At 54.3% G+C, this 16,319-nt stretch overlaps 1 protein-coding gene across 1 annotated transcript; it reads right to left on the bottom strand.

Annotated features, from left to right (window-relative positions):
- Positions 1 to 1,870: 1,870 nt before the first annotated feature.
- ZIC5 (Zic family member 5) lies at positions 1,871 to 9,171 on the bottom strand. The gene is given in 4 exon segments (XM_068182522.1): positions 1,871 to 2,902; positions 7,393 to 8,269; positions 8,272 to 8,359; positions 8,361 to 9,171. Coding segments are annotated over 4 exon segments (1,752 nt in total). The 5' UTR covers positions 8,693 to 9,171; the 3' UTR covers positions 1,871 to 2,447.
- Between the last annotated feature and the right edge of the window lie 7,148 nt (positions 9,172 to 16,319).

Consider the following 16,319-nt stretch of genomic DNA (forward strand, 5'->3'; position numbering starts at 1 on the left):
AGGCTGCGGCTGGATCTGAATCTACCTGCTGCCCCTCGGGGGGAAAAGGGGGTGTTTTGCTCTGGCTCTGCCCCTTGTCTGTTAGTAAGGCACATGCAATGCATAGGAATAATATTTTTATTCATTTGCATGTTGTTTTTTTTTTTTTTTTTCTTTTTATGGGGTTTACAGAGATGAAAAGTTTTAAATTAGCATTTTTTATTGTTATTTAGGAGGTATCATGTGTCATAAAACTGTTGGGCAAGTGTGTGACCCTACGTGTAGCAAATACATAAAAATAGTGATATATCCCCCCGAGCCATAGTTTATAAACCCTGCCATGTCGTAAAGTATAGTGCAATCTGTTGTTGAAAAAATGCATAAATTAAAAAGTTCGTTTATAAATCAGCACCAGTATATCTCTAATAAGATTTCATTACATAAATTATTTTTTAAAAAGTTCATACCTCACTTTATTATTTTCTATTTATTCAAATGGGCTTTGAAAAACGAATAAAAAGCAAATTGAATGAACTTTAAAAATTTGTTTTCTATTCAAGTTTTTTGTTTGTTTTCAAAGTAACGCCTGCTTCTTTAGATCCAACACAACAATATGAAGACAACGTTTCAAGGCTTCCAGAGTGACAGCACCATGCACTGTACTAATAATATAATATCTCTATGAACTATACATATATTTATATATTATCAGCACCAACACACCGCACGGAGGACATGCAGGAAGAGTCTGTTTCACATTACATCGTTCATTCAAGTAAGCTGAAAAATATAATGATTTCTTTTTTGTACAAACCACGTCATCATAAACAACAATCTATCACCAAAACTGATAAGATAATTCTTTGGTGTGCTCTGTACTGTTACAGGGGAGTCAAAAAAAAAAAAAAGGAAAAAAAGGGGTGATGTCAGAAAATAAATTAATTTGACTGTACAAAATAATCGCGTTCACATACACGTTATTAACAATGACAAGACGACATCCACCATTCACGGCACACAAAACACATTTCCACAAGCCCTGGGGGAGGGGAAGGAGGCTGCCGCTTCTTCTCTCAGGGTCTCTGAGGAGGAATTAGTGCTCTTTACTTCGTTTGCGCCCCGCTCCTGGCTCAAGGGCTCTAGGCCGGGGTGTCCCCCGTGCCCCGCAGCCCTCGGCTGCAGGGCTGGGCTGTTGGGAGGTTCTTGGGGCAGGGCTGGGCTGTTGGGAGGTTCTTGGGGAGGTTGGCACCCCGAGCCCAGAGCCCAGCCTGTGTCCCACCCTGGCTTCCTTCCCAGCAGCTCTGGTCCCCACTTCCCAGGTGACTCTGCCGGGCCACTTCAGGGGGATGGTGAAAAGCACGCAGGCATCAGCTCGGTTGGAGAGATGAAATAATATACATAAAAATAATAATAAAAAGATAATGCCTCTAATGCCTGCGCCCTACTTCGGGACTCCTCAGGCCCATGGGGCTGCTCCCCCTCCCAACCCCCCAGGGGGCTGGAGGGAGCATGAGGCAAAGTCTTGGTCTGAGAGACGAACTTAAAAAAATAATAATAATCAGAGTAATAATAACACCAACCCCAAGGAAAGGAAAATTCACAGAGTTTTCGTGTGGGTTTTTAGGGGAAAAAAAATCAAAAACGTATCACAGTTGTCAAATAGCAGCGTGTTTCTTTTATTCTCTGGCTACGTTCTAGGAGCCATACAAGTATAAACGATGGAGGAGTGAAAAAGGAGTCCTGCATCTTTTGTCTTTCCTTTCGTAAATCGTTTGCACAATGTTACGCCTAAGGATGAAAGAAAGGCTGGAGAGAAAATGCTGGGTGCAGGTGGGACCCCCCGACTCGGGAGAGAAAACATCAATTACAAAGGAGCTGAACTGCAAGAGGGGTGGGGAAATGCATTTATTTAATTTTATTTTAAGGGATGTGCAACCTGTCCTTGACTAGCCAGAGCTCTGGCAGGTGCTGCTTTACAGTCAAGAGGCTGCTGCTGACCTGGGGCTTTACCCAGGCCAAAGAGGAGGTGCTGGGGTGGCAGCTAAGCTACTAAGGAGCCATTCCAGAGATCGGCTGGGTTCTGCCTGTTTGCAGCCTTCGCCAGCTTCATCTTGTTAAGAGCAATGGGCATGGGCAGAGTGGAAGATGGGCATCTCGACTGGCACCGTCCCGCTGCAAAATTGTGCAGCTCGGGTGACTGGGATGGCCCAGCCTGGCGTTATTAATGCTTTTATTTACAAAAAAAAAAAAAAAAAAAAAAAAAAAAAAAAAAAAAAAAAAGTCCGAGTCTCTTTAATTAAATTAGTTACCATACAAACACCATAGGGTTTTGTACATGGAATAAATAGCGCGAGTCAAACCTGATGGCACTTCCACGGCAGCCCCCCGTGCCAGGTGGCTGCCTCTGCAGCCCGGGCCAGTGCGGTGGGGCCGGGGCCACCGGCAGCTTGGCACGGCTCGGCAGGGCCCTAGGGAGCAGTTCTGCCTCCCGAAGTCCTGTGGGGCTCATCCTCCTCGGATGCCGGGGAGGTGTCGCGGCTAGAGGGGGTGCGGGGCCGGCGGGGAGCCGCCCCGGCCTGGCAGACGTACCACTCGCTGAGGTTGGTGACCGGCGGGGAGAGCGCGGCGGCGCGGCCGCGGGGCGGCTCGGCGGCCGGGTCGGCCTCGGGGGGCAGCGGGCCGTCGGGGGGCCCCGCCGCCGCGTAGCCCTGGGAGCCCGGCGGCGGGGAGGGCGGCGGGGACTTGCAGTGGATCTTCATGTGCTTCCGCAGGGAGCTGGGGTGGGTGTAGGACTTGTCGCAGCCGCGGATCTTGCAGTAGTAGGGCTTGTCCGAGGTGTGGACGTGGGAATGCTTCTTGCGGTCGCTGCTGTTGGCGAACTTCCTCTCGCAGCCGTCGAACTCGCACTTGAAGGGCTTCTCCCCTGCGGGGACACAGGGGACACAGGGCACCGTTACCGGCCCTGCCCGCAGCCCGCCCGCCGCACCGCAGCCCCTCCGCAGCGCGGCCTCCGGGGGCGAGCGGCGAGGGTAACCCTTCCCCTTCCCTTCTTTTCCTCCCCTTTCCCTTTTTTCCTCCCCCGTCGCGACAGTCGGGACATGCCCGAGGTTTCCGACTTTTCCCCCGTGTTTTGCTGCCTGTCACACGTCGCTGGCAGCCCTCAGGCCCCGAGTCCCGGGCTGGCGGCGGCAGAGCCCCCCCGGCCTTGTTTGCCCTCCGCGGCGCTCCCCTCGCACACGAGAAACCTTCATTACCGCTCTAATGACCGAGCCCAAACAAAACCTCTCAATGTCTTTGCCTGCGAGGGCTGGCGTTTGCCGGCAGCCTGGCTCGCCTGGCACATCTCCTGCGTAATCCTTTCCCAATGGGCACTGCGCTGGAGGAATAATTAGTTTGGGGAAAATAAAAGTAACACCTGTTTAAGCATCCCGGCACAAAGGAGGGAGCACCCCGCAGCCCGGACTGGGGACCTGCAAGCTGGGGGGACCAACCCAGACACCGGAGATGAGGGCAGAGTAGCTGGTTAGCCTGGGCAAATTTGGGTCTAAACGTGTGCGGATGATCTACTTTTGAGGGTTTTTACACATTGCTTAACAGTTAAAGGGGTTGTGAAAATCAGCCGGGGGCGGTTAGCCTGGCGTACCTTTCTCACACACGCTCTCTCCTGTAGCATACCCTGGAATCCATATGTTCTGGTACTTATAGCCATGTCCTTCCCCATAGTTCCCGAGCCGACCCTTCCTCATAGCTCCCGAATAGGGCTGGGTAAATGCCTCTCGCTGAGACACCGGAGGAAAAAGAAAAAAGTGCCAGATCCCGTACCGAAGCTTCTTACAGCGAGTTTTTCTCACTCTGCCATGCTACTCGTGAGTCCAACACAGATGGATCTGCACTGATAATCTTTGTCATTACTATCGCGACTCTTGAGTCGCTTTAGACATGGCTGATGCGTATTTTCAGATGTGATTTGCTCTGAGGGCTCAGAAATAACAACCCAGCAGCTCTCTCGGTGGACATTTTCTCCTTACCAGCAAGGGACTTTTACTGCTCCTCCCCTTTGTAAGATCGTATCACGTTTATTATTTATCAAAATAATAATGGAAATGAGAAAACTATTTTTATTTTTAGAAGCAATTTCTAGGCTGTTACTATAGAAACATACACCTCCACAGCCTATTTATGCATCAATTTGATGCATTAAAATCGGCTCACCTACCACCAATGTGGTAGCACTAGAAAGTGCAAAGTTTATCTTAAAAAAAAAAATAAAGGGAGGAAAAAAAAAAATTGTGTCTTGTGGGTTTTACGCATGCCTTGTGTGCATGAAAACCTCTGCACACCCCCGAGACAAGCTTCCAGTCACTTCGTTTGCTCCTTAATTACTATTAATTTTTCTGGGAAAACAAAGCAAATCTACGGGAGGTTTTGGGCAGTTTCTGTCTGTGCTACCCCAAGGATGAAGGTTCACACATTCTGCTGCTGACCATGACCTGCAGAGCCCGAGGCGCAGCCCCCTGAGAAATGCTCCAACCAGCTGGACCAAACCGTGTCCACTCCGTCAGAGTCTTAGGGAAGTTTCTTTCCTCCTGGGTTCACGCGTGGGCACCCTCGCCAGACTCCAGATCGCAATGATCAAATTCCCCATAAGTCCAGGACTGGCGAAGATCCCGGTGTGTCCCCGTTATGCTGACGAGGGCATCACGTCAGAGTTTAACCATTTGTAGGTGGTTTCAACCCACGGAAGGGGGCGAGATGCCGGGCGCCGTCCCCTAACTCCTCCTGGCAGTAGCAGCGCTGGCGGCGGGGAGGGGCACAGATGGGGCTTGGGATCACTTTTTTTGGAGGGTCTAGGAATCGCTGGAAGGAAGCCTGACCATCCTGAGCATCGTCTTTGGCGAGGGGAAAGCAAAATTGCAGAAGGGACTAGGTCCCCATTCCCCCTAGAATGCACCGAGTTTAGGAACAGTGATTTGTTCCCAAAATAGGGCAGTAGCTGAAGAGCGTGGCATGCAGCCCCCGAGGGGATGCTTCTGCGGGGGAAAAAAAAAAAAAAAAAAAAAAGTCCCAAACAACAAATGCTTCCTGAATTACGGAAATACTCTTCTTCTTCCTGAGGGATTACCAGAAACATGCAAAATTGCCTAATGATACAATTATGGTGTTATTATTTCCCCCCCCCTCCGGGCGCCAAATGCCCATAAACGAATAGTTTGTATATCTCTCCTGCTCCCAGGCTGCACATGACTAAGTTAAAGCTGAAGTGGCAAAATGACAGTGATTAATCTGATAGGAACGGGCAGAAAGTTTAGGATCCCTTGTCCACTCGAAGGCGTGGGGAGAAATACGTAGAAAAAGACTCCTGTCGCCTTTGCCCTCCCATGGGCAGAGCTGTCATTCGAGGTGAGCTATTGCCCCCCAGCCTGAGGGCTGCTTTGGTGCAACGACCCCTTCTGCGAAGATAGAGCCTTTCTTTGTGGGCTCACGCACAGACACTCTCCCGGGGACTACAAGTAGCCCCAAGCTAAAAACTTCTCCAAATTTTCACTGCAAGAAGCCACGTCCCACGAATTGCCTCGGGGCAATGCTCGACTTCATCTAAGAGCTGTGAACTGTGCCTGATCCGTATTTGGGTTTTGGTGGGGGGGTCTTTTTCTGGCTGAATCTCTGCCTCCACGCAAGCCTCTCCGGACTTCTTCCCACCTCCCTCCCGCCTGCCCCTTGGAGCTGAGGTGGGTAAGGATTTTGAGAAGCCCAGAAGAGTCCGCGATGAACTTTAGTTTTTCAAATAGATGACAAAACCGCGGGCCTCCAGCTAACTCATTCCACGGTGTCGTTAACAACAAAAAGTGGCAGACCTTGTCCCCTCCTCTCCCCCAGAGAAATCTCCCCCACACACGCCATCCCTAGCTCGGGGTGTAGAGCACTAGGCACCCCCAGGGCTCCGCTGCTACATATGGGCTCGTGCCTGACATATTCTGGAGATAAAAATCTATAATCCTTTCAGCCATGGGCCATTTGGTTTTACATCGGAACAACACGTTGTACGGTCGCCGCTTTTCTCTTCCCGAGCAGCAAACAATAAATCAAGAAAGCAATTACGGCAACTCCACTTCCTTAAGTATCCTCCAAGGAATAATATTTGTCTGCCACTATAAATCCCGGCTTCGTTCGTTTTCGGCAGTGTTTTACACCCAGATGGAAATGCGTATTTCGGGAGTGGCGAGGAATGAGGAGAAAGTGGGGGAAAAACCCAAACCAAACAAAAAAAAACCCGACCAAAGTCAGACCCAGAAAAATAAAACACTAAAAGGCTCAAAGATACCCCAAGCCCTTCCAGGGGCCCCCGCCTGCCCCCGAGGCATTATTCGAGGGTGCCGCTCCCTCCTCCCGTACCCCGCCGAGCAGTCGGGGAGACTTTGAAGTTTGCTTCTCAGATCCTCAAAGGGAGGGAAACGTCCTCCGGTGAGAGCCTTCCCCCGCCTCGCTCCCTGCTTCCCGACTCCGCGGGTACTGCCGCAGGTGGGAGCAGCCCAGGCAGCACCAGAAGCCTCGGGACCGGCGTCAGTCCGGTAGCCCAGCGGCACGGGCAGCCCCGGCAGTGCCCTCAGCATCCCCGGTAGTTCCGCAACATCGGTAGCCCAGGGCGGGGGGTACACCCGGCAGCATCGTTGGTCCCGGTAGTAGGGACAGTCCCGGTACGGGGGTAGCCCCAGGAACGCTGGTCACAGGGGCAGTCCGGTAGTCCCGGTAGTACCGGCAGACCCGAGCACCGCCACTGCCGCCCGCAGCGCAGGGGAACTGCGCCCCCAAGAGCCCCCGCAGCCCCATCTCCGCCGGGCCAAGCGTCACCCACCCGGCTCCGTCCCCGCCGACAGAAGCGGCAGGAAGAGCAGAACCGCCAGGAAGAGCAGAACCGCCGTCCTTCGGCGTGGCGGGGGGAAGTGGCAAAGCGCAGCGCTTTCCAGACGCGGGGTGAGCCCCGCAGAGTGCCCCGGACAAGGGCGGCGGGAGTAGGGACGGGCGAGTGCTCATCCTCTCCTCGCTCTTCCGCAGGGGCTGCTGCTCGTCTTCCCCCGGCTCTGCGTTATTTATTAATCGGTGTATTTATCCGGTGGTGCCAGGATGCGGGGAGGTGGGTAGCGGAGGGGGTGGGGGTGGGGAGGGAGTTGCCCAAGGTGAAGGGGGGGTTGAAGGGGGGGACGGGACACGTGTGTGCAGGGCAGAGGGGCCGGGAGCGTGTACGTAGCTGTGTGTGCGTGGCCCGTGTGCTGCCGAATTACTTATTCATGAAAAAGTCACATGTTCGGCGGTGCGTAGGAGAGGAGGAAAAGAGGAGGAAAGGGGAGAAAAAAAAAAAAAAAAAAAGGAAGGAAATCCTTGCGGGGGTGTGTGTGTGTGTGAAGAACAACCCACCTGTATGAGTCCGCTTGTGGATCTTGAGGTTTTCGGAGCGAGCGAAGACCTTCCCGCAGCCGGGGAAGGGGCAAGGGAAGGGTTTCTCTCCCGTATGCACTCGGATGTGGTTGATGAGTTTGTATTTCGCTTTGAAGGGCTTGCCTTCACGGGGACACTCCTCCCAGTAGCACACGTGGCTGCTCTGCTCGGGCCCACCGACGTGCTCCACGGTGACATGGCTCACCAGCTCCTGCATCGTGCTGAAAGTTTTGGAGCAAGGCTTCCTACCGCCCGGTGGCGGCGGCGGCGGAGGTGGAGGAGGCGGCTCCCGGTCGATCCACTTGCAGATCAGCTCTTGCTTGATGGGCTGTCGCATGTATCGCAGGAAGGCCCCAGCCGCTGCCGCCGCCGCCGCGGCCCCGACGTGGGCATGGTGGTGGTGGTGGTGGTGGTGGTGGTGGTGGTGGGGATGGGGGTGGTGCGGGTGCCCGTGGCCGGCCGCCGCCAGGTTGAGGTTGACGGAGCCGTAGCCTTGCAACGCCGAAGAGGAGGAGGCGGCGGCGGCCCCGTAGTGCGCCTCGGCGCGCCCGTAGAGCTCCCCGGCGGCGGCCGCCAGCCCCAGACGCATCTGCCCGTTGAGCGGCGGGTGGCGGCCGGCGGGCGCGCCCTGCTCGCCGGGCGGCGGGAAGGCGGCGTGCGCCCCGTCGGTCGCGCCGTAGGTGCCGGCGGCCGAGATGAAGACGCCGTGCGGTGGCGGGTGCGGGAGGTGTGGGGAGCCGGCGGGCGGGTGCTGCTCGCCCAGCGCCCCGTGCACAGCGGCGGCGGCGGCGGGCAGCTCCCGCCGCAGGAGAAAGTCCCGGCCCGCCGCCTCCCCCGACGGGTATCCCGGGAGGGCGGCGGAGGGCGGCGCGTAGGCGGCGGCGGCGGTGGTGGCGGCGGTGGCGGTGGCGGCGGCGGCGGCGGCGGCGGTAGTGGTGGCGGCGGGCGCGGCGAAGGCGGCGGCGGTGAGCGCCTCGGGCGTGAGCTTGAGGGCGGCGGGCTGCGCCATGTGCTCGGGTCCGAGCGGCGTGAGGGCGCCGCCGGGGTCGCCGCCCGCGTCCCCGGGGTGGAGGTGGGCCGCGTGGTGGGGGTGGACGTGGTGGTTCCCCAGCCCCGGGAAGCCTGTCATGTTCTGGTGAGGATGGGGCTGAGCCGCTGCCAAATCCGCTAATCTCAGTGTCGGGTTCCTCTTGCTCAAAGGGGGCTCCATAACGACACAGCCAAGCCCATCTACGCTCGCTGTTGTTATTTTTTTCCCTTTACCCGCCTTCAAAAACATGTATATATTAAGCGGCTCTTTAACTTCTTTTGTCTGCGCTCCGAGCCCCGCGCATCCCTGGCCCCGCTCTGCCCGCCCGCGATTGGCAGAGCCCTCACCACACTTCGGCGGCGCGCTGGGGAATACGGCTCGGACACCGCGCCGGAGGGATTGGACGGATGGCGGTGATTGGCAGCGGCCGGGGCCGCGCGATTGGCTCCCTTTCAGGCCGCCGGCGCAGCGGGGATCCGCCCCCGCCGCCCCCCGGGCCCCCCCGCGCCGCCCCCCGAAGTTGCACTTGCAAAACTTCGCGCGGGGCCCGACGGGGCGCCCCCGGCGCCTCCCCCGCCGCCCCCCGTCGGCAGCACCGGGCGGCACCGGGCGGCAGCTGCCTCTACTCCCCAGGCACCGGACGGGGCGCCCTGCTCAGGTGCTCCGCCGTGTTTACGTTTGCGGGGCCATGGGGATTCTCTCCTCGCCCGGCGGCAGCCCACGCGCGCCGCTGCTCGTGTCTGTGCTCAGTTTTTTGGTTTTTTTTTTTGGTTTTTTTTTTTTTTTTTTTTTGGAGGGCCACGTTTATTCATGGATGAGGCGGGAAAGCATTCCCTCATGCAACAATGTGCGCAACCCCACACCCACGCGAGGCCGAGCCTGTGTGTACTCATGCCCGAGGGGAAGGCGGCCAAAGTTTCCCTAAAAAGAAGACGGCGGGGGTTGGGATTCCTTTCCTTTAGAAAATAAACGAGGAAGCGGGAAGGGGAGGAGGAGGGGGGCAAGTGGCACATGTTAGAGCCAAGTTTTGGGAGCCTGCGCTCGCTGCCGCTTTGGGGCTTCCTCCTCCCGCAGCGGCTTCCCGGGGCATCCCGTGGGGAGAGCCACCCCACGCCCCTCGGCGGCCCGCCAGCCGTAGTCCAGGCAGCTGCATCCACTTCAGCCCTAACTCAGCAGCGGCGAAATAGAGGTGAAACCCCCGCAGTGATACCAGCCCCGAGCATAAATGTTCCTCGACTCTTTAGGATGTCGGAACGGTAGGTTGGGAAATGTGGGAGTTTCCGGCTGGTGGGTGTCGGCCCTGAGCTGTTGCCCCAGACGAAAAGGCAGGAAAAGTAGGAGCTCTCCTGAATGGGGGCAGAGGTAGAGGACGGGCGGGGACAGCGATAGGACCGCCCCTGGGGTGCGGGGTGTGCTGGTCCTCGAAAGCGAAGCTCTTTGTGGAGCGCCGAAACTGGCCCTTTGGTACAAAGGATGCTGCCCTTTGAGGGGGTTGACTAGGCAAGGCCGGGATTTCCCTGCGAGCCAAAAGGGGAAAGGAGTATTGTCGTGACTTTTCTGTGGGAGGAGAAGTAGCTTCTACTGATATGTCATCTGCTTTCTTTAGGCTGTTGGTCCCCCTGGGAATGCCTTGAGCTCCCGCGCTCCTGGAAAGTGCAGGCAAGCTGGCTGCCCTACCCTGCCTGCGGGGCAGCCAGGGACTCTTCTCCGCCTCTCCAGGAGAGGAAACGGGGCGAGGGACGCCAGCGGACCCACACGCACCTCCGGCTCTCCCCGGCCACCTAATCCCCTTGACGAAACTACATCTGTGCGTCTCGGCCGCTTCCCTGTGCCAAGCCGCGTTCAAAGGAAGCCCCGTGCTGGTCCGGCATTTCCTGGGCCAGGCTCCAGGCTCCCCTTCCTCTGCCTCTCCCGCCGCTATTCGCGGGGGCAAAACTCGCAGGATTTGGCCCACGGCTGCCAAAAGGGGGGCGAGAGGCTCTAGGGGGAGCTCAAGGGGGAGAGAGACCCACCGGTTCCCTCCCTTCTCTCCCCCCACTGGAGACGAGCCAATGCTCCCGGCTCGTGTAGCCGCCGTGGGGGTTTCAGTGATGCTGCAAGGCAAGGAATGGGAATAAATGATCCCCGGGTTTTAACAGCGGCTGCTCGATTGTTTTATTGCACAGTAAAAACTTCACGCAAAGTAGCCATACGTCTGTACGGGTATTTATATACATGTATTTTCTACACGTCCATCCAAACTGTGCCCTCCCTCCTCCCCAAATTCTGGGTGCCTTGATGGAGGAAGGTCCAGAGATGGAATGGTTTGATGAGAGATGCTGTGGAGGTGAACAGCAAGTATCACAGCTCTGTGGAACCTTCTGCATGCCTCCTTGTCCCTCTCCTGTTAAACGCAGGTGATGTGTATCTGTCATCGATTTCATATGTCTTAATTCAAATGTATACCCCGATCAATTTCTTTTTATGAGACGCTATAAAAAATTGAATTATTTTATAGCTGGCTAATAGGCAGCTGACCTGTGACTGTGGGGAGGGAGGGGTTGATGGAGATTCACGTGGAAGTTCGCTCATTTTTAGGACTGGCTGCAAACGCCGGGAAGAGAAGGTGGCTGCCCGCGCAGTGACAATTTTGGACGCTGCCAGCTCCAAAAGAGCCATGAAGAATTTAAAGCCCATTAACCCACCGACACCAGCTCAGGCCCAGGCTGCCGCTGTCCTCGGGTTGCAGCAGAGGGGAGGCGTGCTGTGCTACCCCCACAGCCCCCCACAACCCCGACAGCACCCGTCGGGGGTCGGAACGCGCCCTGCTCCCGCGGCGAAGCCGGCTGCAGAGCCCTCCCGCAGTGCTCCGCTCGCCGGCAAACCTGCCAAGGGACATCGGGGGAGGATACAGAGGCGGGGTGAAAGCCTGGAAGCCTTCAAATTTATTTCGTAAAGCTTCCTCTATAAACAGAGCTCGGGCTATCGGCTTTAGGAGGTGTTTAACCGTAAAACGCTGTGCTGTGAGCTGCATTATGTAAATGTATGCTAATGATCATGAGCACCATTTACAAACAATCGTCTTTAATGCACGTCTTATTGATAGTTGGGGAGCAATATTTTATAAGGTGTAAAACATTCTTCTGGGGAACCATTAGAAAGGATTGCCGCTTTCCCCGGGAAGACTCGCAAGACTCCCCAGATACGCTAGAAAAGCCAACCCTCCTCCCGAGCCGTCGCGGGTGGTTTTCTACGCTCGTGGGGCCGCTCTGCGGCGCGGGGGAGCCTGTGGCGCGGTTCCCTCCCCAAACATGCGCCATCGGAGGTGGAGTCCACCCGAGTTACAGCCCCGCGGAGACCCACACGGGCAGGGCGTACGCACGGTACCCTGCTCACTGTCCCGTCAGGGGGACAGCAGGAAGGCGCCAGGACCTCGGCCGAGAGCAGGAGGCACGAAAGGGAAAGAGAGTAAAGAGCGATATGGCAGTGAGACTCCCCACCCCTTCTTTATGGAAGGGCTCAGCGGACAGATAACTTATACTCTTAAAAATTTGTCTTCTGTGCTAAATGTCGTCGTTCCGTGCGTCCAGGCGGGAACCTGAGGCTGACACAAGGATCCGGGGCTAGGGGTTGTCGGGGCCCGGACCCGCGGCACCTTTGGGACCGGGATTTACGAGCATAAGTTTCGGAGCTGTCGTGTTCAGTGCGCACATCGCCAGGGAAAGAGGGGCCATCCTCTATGGGGTTTGCTCAGTTAGGGACAAAATAAGGAAAAAAAATCCTTCTTTCTTTCTTTTTTTTCTTTTTTTTCTATCTATCTATCTATCTATCATCTATCTATCTATCCATCCATCCATATATAGAAAGAAAGAAAGAGGTAAAAGAGAGAGGCGGTCTCAGGAAACACAGGCCAAATTTTGCTCTGCTCTCTCTCTCCCACTTCCCCTCTCTCTGAACATCACCGTTGGAAGAAGCTGTTGAGATAAATCAAATAGTGACACTTTGACGGCTTTACTTGTATAACCAATATGGTTACCATATGGCATTGTTATTTATGAATGACAGCATAAATTGTATTACAAAGTCCATCGTGCTTTATTGGGACGCTTCTCCCCTGCCTCTAACGTTTATATGGGTATCTCCAGATGGAAAAAGGTGCATCTAATAAAACCCGGCAGTGCTGCGGCAGACCCTTTTTGGGGGGCGTTGCACCGGGTCTGTGCTGGCTGCAGAATGAGTGGCGCAGTGGGGCAGGGCGCACAAAATACGCGGCGCTGCGCGTCCCTCAGCCGCAGCTGGGCAGTGCAGAGGCACCGGCTGCCGCTCGGCCGAGGTTCCCGTCCTGGAAAAAAAGTGCTACACTGCTCCTGGCCCCCGCCGTCTCACGGCATTACCGCCGAGAGCAGGGTTTTATACATACATAAATGCAACTGAAGGAACAATAAATATTAATGGCACGAAACCGAGGTGCTCCTTCCTTCTGTCCCTGCCCTGCCTAGTATATTTTTATTTTTTGCCTTTTTCTTTCTTTCTTTTTTTTTTTTAATTTTAAAAAAGCGTTTAAAAGTTACAGCTTTGGCTGAGATTTTCATTATTTCCTGTATTTCTTTTACATTACTCTGCCGGTAGAGCCTGACAAAGAACTTTTGTCTCGAAGTGTGTGTTTTACAGAGGGAGGCTAGAGGACAACACATGTGGTCTTCACGGGTCATAGGTCGAACGGCCTAGAAGTGGCTCGGATCGGCACCATCAAAGGTAACCTGCAACTTAATATCCTGTTGATGAGCTTGTTGAATTTATGAGTGTCTGTGATACAGACAACGGTGCAAGTGATGCCGCTCAACTGGCCTCTTCTCACCAGGCTACGGGCCGGCCACACTCCCCCTCCTCGCCCCGCACCTCGTCCCCTTACTGCGTTGGAAGACTGAAGTTTGGGGGAAGGACACCCTCTTCCCGCTTTCCCTCTCTCTCTCTCACATGTGCACACACCCGTCTCCGGTGGGTCCTTCCGCCTCATTTTCCCGACGAGGCCGTCGCCAGCCGCATCTTCCCATGGGCAAAGCCCCCGGCCCCACCGCAGCCTGCGCCCCCACTGCGGCACCCATGGCTGCCAGGGAGGGGGGGATGGAGAAAGGGGGCGCGGAGCCTCCCCAGAGGGCGATGACACCTCTCGGGAAAAGGGTTAGAAGGAGCAGGCGATATATACAGTTCAGGGGAAACAAGAAATTGCTCTCCCCTCGTCCCGCCTCCCCCCCTCCACACCCCTCTCCAGCTCCTTTCGCATCATCAGCCCGTAAGAACAAGAGAAGAACAGTTTTAAAGCGAATTTTGGAAAACTTACAAAGACAGGAAAGCTTTCCCGGGGAAGCTGACGTTTGCTCTGTAGGTCTGGCACCTCCAGAAACCTGTTGAAAAACTTCTTTCAATAAAACAGTTTACCACCGACTTCGGGTGACCGTTTGCTTTCCTCCCCGAAAGCTGCCATGAGCCACAGGCTGTGCTCGTGGCGGTGGCCCGACGAGAGAGTGCGGGGCTGGCTGCCGCTGCCTCTGCCCCCCTCCCTTCTTCCCTTCCTCCCTCGCTCCCTTCCTATGTTACCCTGTGACATGGGGGAAAGGGGTTTTGCGGTTCAGAGGCAAATAAAGCACTTCTTAGGAGGGACGGCGACGTGACTTTGAACTTGGATCAGCTCCTCTGTTTCCTGCAGAGAGAGTAGGGCTGGAGCCCTGAAAGAATAGCAGAGAGCGGCCAGCCAGCGGGGGCTCCGGATGGAATTCACTGCATCCCCCCGAAAGCGCCCCGATGCCGGCACCGCTGAACAGGCAGAGCGAGGGGCGAGGGGAGGGGAGGCAGGAAATGGAGAAAAATAAGGTAAGGAGAAGAAAGAAAAAGGGGGCAAAAATATAAAGGAAGGGAAAAAAATAATAACAGAGAAAGGAAAAGAATGAGAGGGAAGGAAGAAAGGGAAGGGAGGAAGAAAGGGAAGGGAGGAAGAAAGGGAAGGGAGGAAGGGAGGAAGAAAGGGAAGGGAGGAAGGGAGGATGGGAGGAAGGATGGGAGGAAGGAAGGATGGGAGGAAGGAAGGATGGGAGGAAGGAAGGATGGGAGGATGGGAGGAAGGAAGGAAGGAAGGAAGGAAGGAAGGAAGGAAGGAAGGAAGGAAGGAAGGAAGGAAGGAAGGAAGGAAGGAAGGAAGGAAGGAAGGAAGGAAGGAAGGAAGGAAGGAAGGAAGGAAGGAAGGAAGGAAGGAAGGAAGGAAGGAAGGAAGGAAGGAAGGAAGGAAGGAAGGAAGGAAGGAAGGAAGGAAGGAAGGAAGGAGAAGAAAAAGAAAAAGAAAAAGAAAAAGAAAAAGAAAAAGAAAAAGAAAAAGAAAAAGAAAAAGAAAAAAAAAGAAAAAGGGGGAAAACCCAGAAGGTAGATATCTGTATGAATATTCACCTTTGTTATTATTTTTTTTCCAAAACTGTTTTGAACTGCCAATTTTCTTGCACGTATTTGTTCTTTTTCTAATCTCAGATGCGGTAAATTATTTTAAATCGGGGTTGGGGTGGGGGGGAAGTGTATTCGAACGTCTAGTTTTCTGTGTGATTTTTTTCACTAATCTGGAGGCAGACGATGCAGGAGACCAAGCTTTCCTCTTCAGCTTGGGCTCTCGAAATCCCCAGCAACGGTGGAGGACTCCGCTCAGACCTCCGCCTCGAAATCTTTTCAGAGAAGGAAAATAGAATTTGTTCGCGGTCTGTTCCTGGGAGCCTGGGGGGTCAGGACAAGGACAGCATATGCTCCCAAGCTATAGCCTGGAAAGACATGATCTGGGAAGCAGACACTCCTGCCTGCAAAGGCAGGACCGAATGACAGCGAGCACAGAGAAAAAGGCTGCTGGTATCAGAGGTGCAGCTCTGCATTAATATTCGGCTTATCTCCTATTGCCCATTTCCGATTAGAAGGAATCTCACTTCTTCCCAATTTGAATCCTCGACTTGTTCAAAGACTAATGTCCGGTACCGGCACATTTCAAACACTTTCGGACAGTCTTGGAAATATTTTAACCATTTAGTGACAATGATGGGAAAGACATTAGTTGGTAGGCAGTGCTACCTTTGCCTGCCTTCCTTCCTTCCTTCCTGCTTTCCATCCATCCATCCATCCATCCATCCATCCATCCATCATCTCTCCTTGTAAAACTTCTGCTTGGACACTGTGGGTCCAGGTTTGAGCCTGCCTGTGTCTGATGTGGGATTTAGGATTTAGTGCCATGAGGAGTCACAGGAGGAATATCGAAGGGAGAATTTCAAAAAGACTCCCAGAACCACAAAACCCTTATATTTTGGGTTGCTTCTCCGCCAAGCAGAGAACTGATGGGTATGGAGACGTAAGGTTTCGTGCAGGGTGGTTAAGACGGCAAATGTTATGCCAGGCTTTGATTTTTACAAAGCCTTATTTATTGGCGAGCTGCTGGCCTCGAGATGATTATTTTTCAGCCACTACAAAACAAACCGAATCAGGGGCCAGACGTGTATTTACTGGAGGGGGAGGGGAAGGGGACTTGTTTGCTCTGTGTGTGTGCGGGTGCGTGTGTGTGTGCCGGCTTTACGCTTTTTATTCCTGTCATGTAAGAATCCGGTTTCCAAATAACAATGGCAGGGTGGGGTTTTGGGTAGGATTTTTTTTTTCGGGTTTGTTTCTGTTTCTTTTTTTCAAGAAAGAGAAAACACAAGGAAAAGTCCTAAAGCATCTGCTCGTAGATACACATTCACAACACATGCAGATCGCAGATCGCAAATCGACTTCTCTGCTCCCACATAAGTGGTTTAAAAGCCCAAACAGCCAGGGCGACCGTTCCGTCTTATATTTTAATTTTTATTTGATTTGGGTTTTTTAGTCCCAGCCACCCTCG

Source organism: Anomalospiza imberbis, chromosome 2 (genome assembly GCF_031753505.1).
Source record: "Anomalospiza imberbis isolate Cuckoo-Finch-1a 21T00152 chromosome 2, ASM3175350v1, whole genome shotgun sequence".
In the NCBI taxonomy this organism is placed as follows: Eukaryota; Metazoa; Chordata; class Aves; order Passeriformes; family Viduidae; genus Anomalospiza; species Anomalospiza imberbis.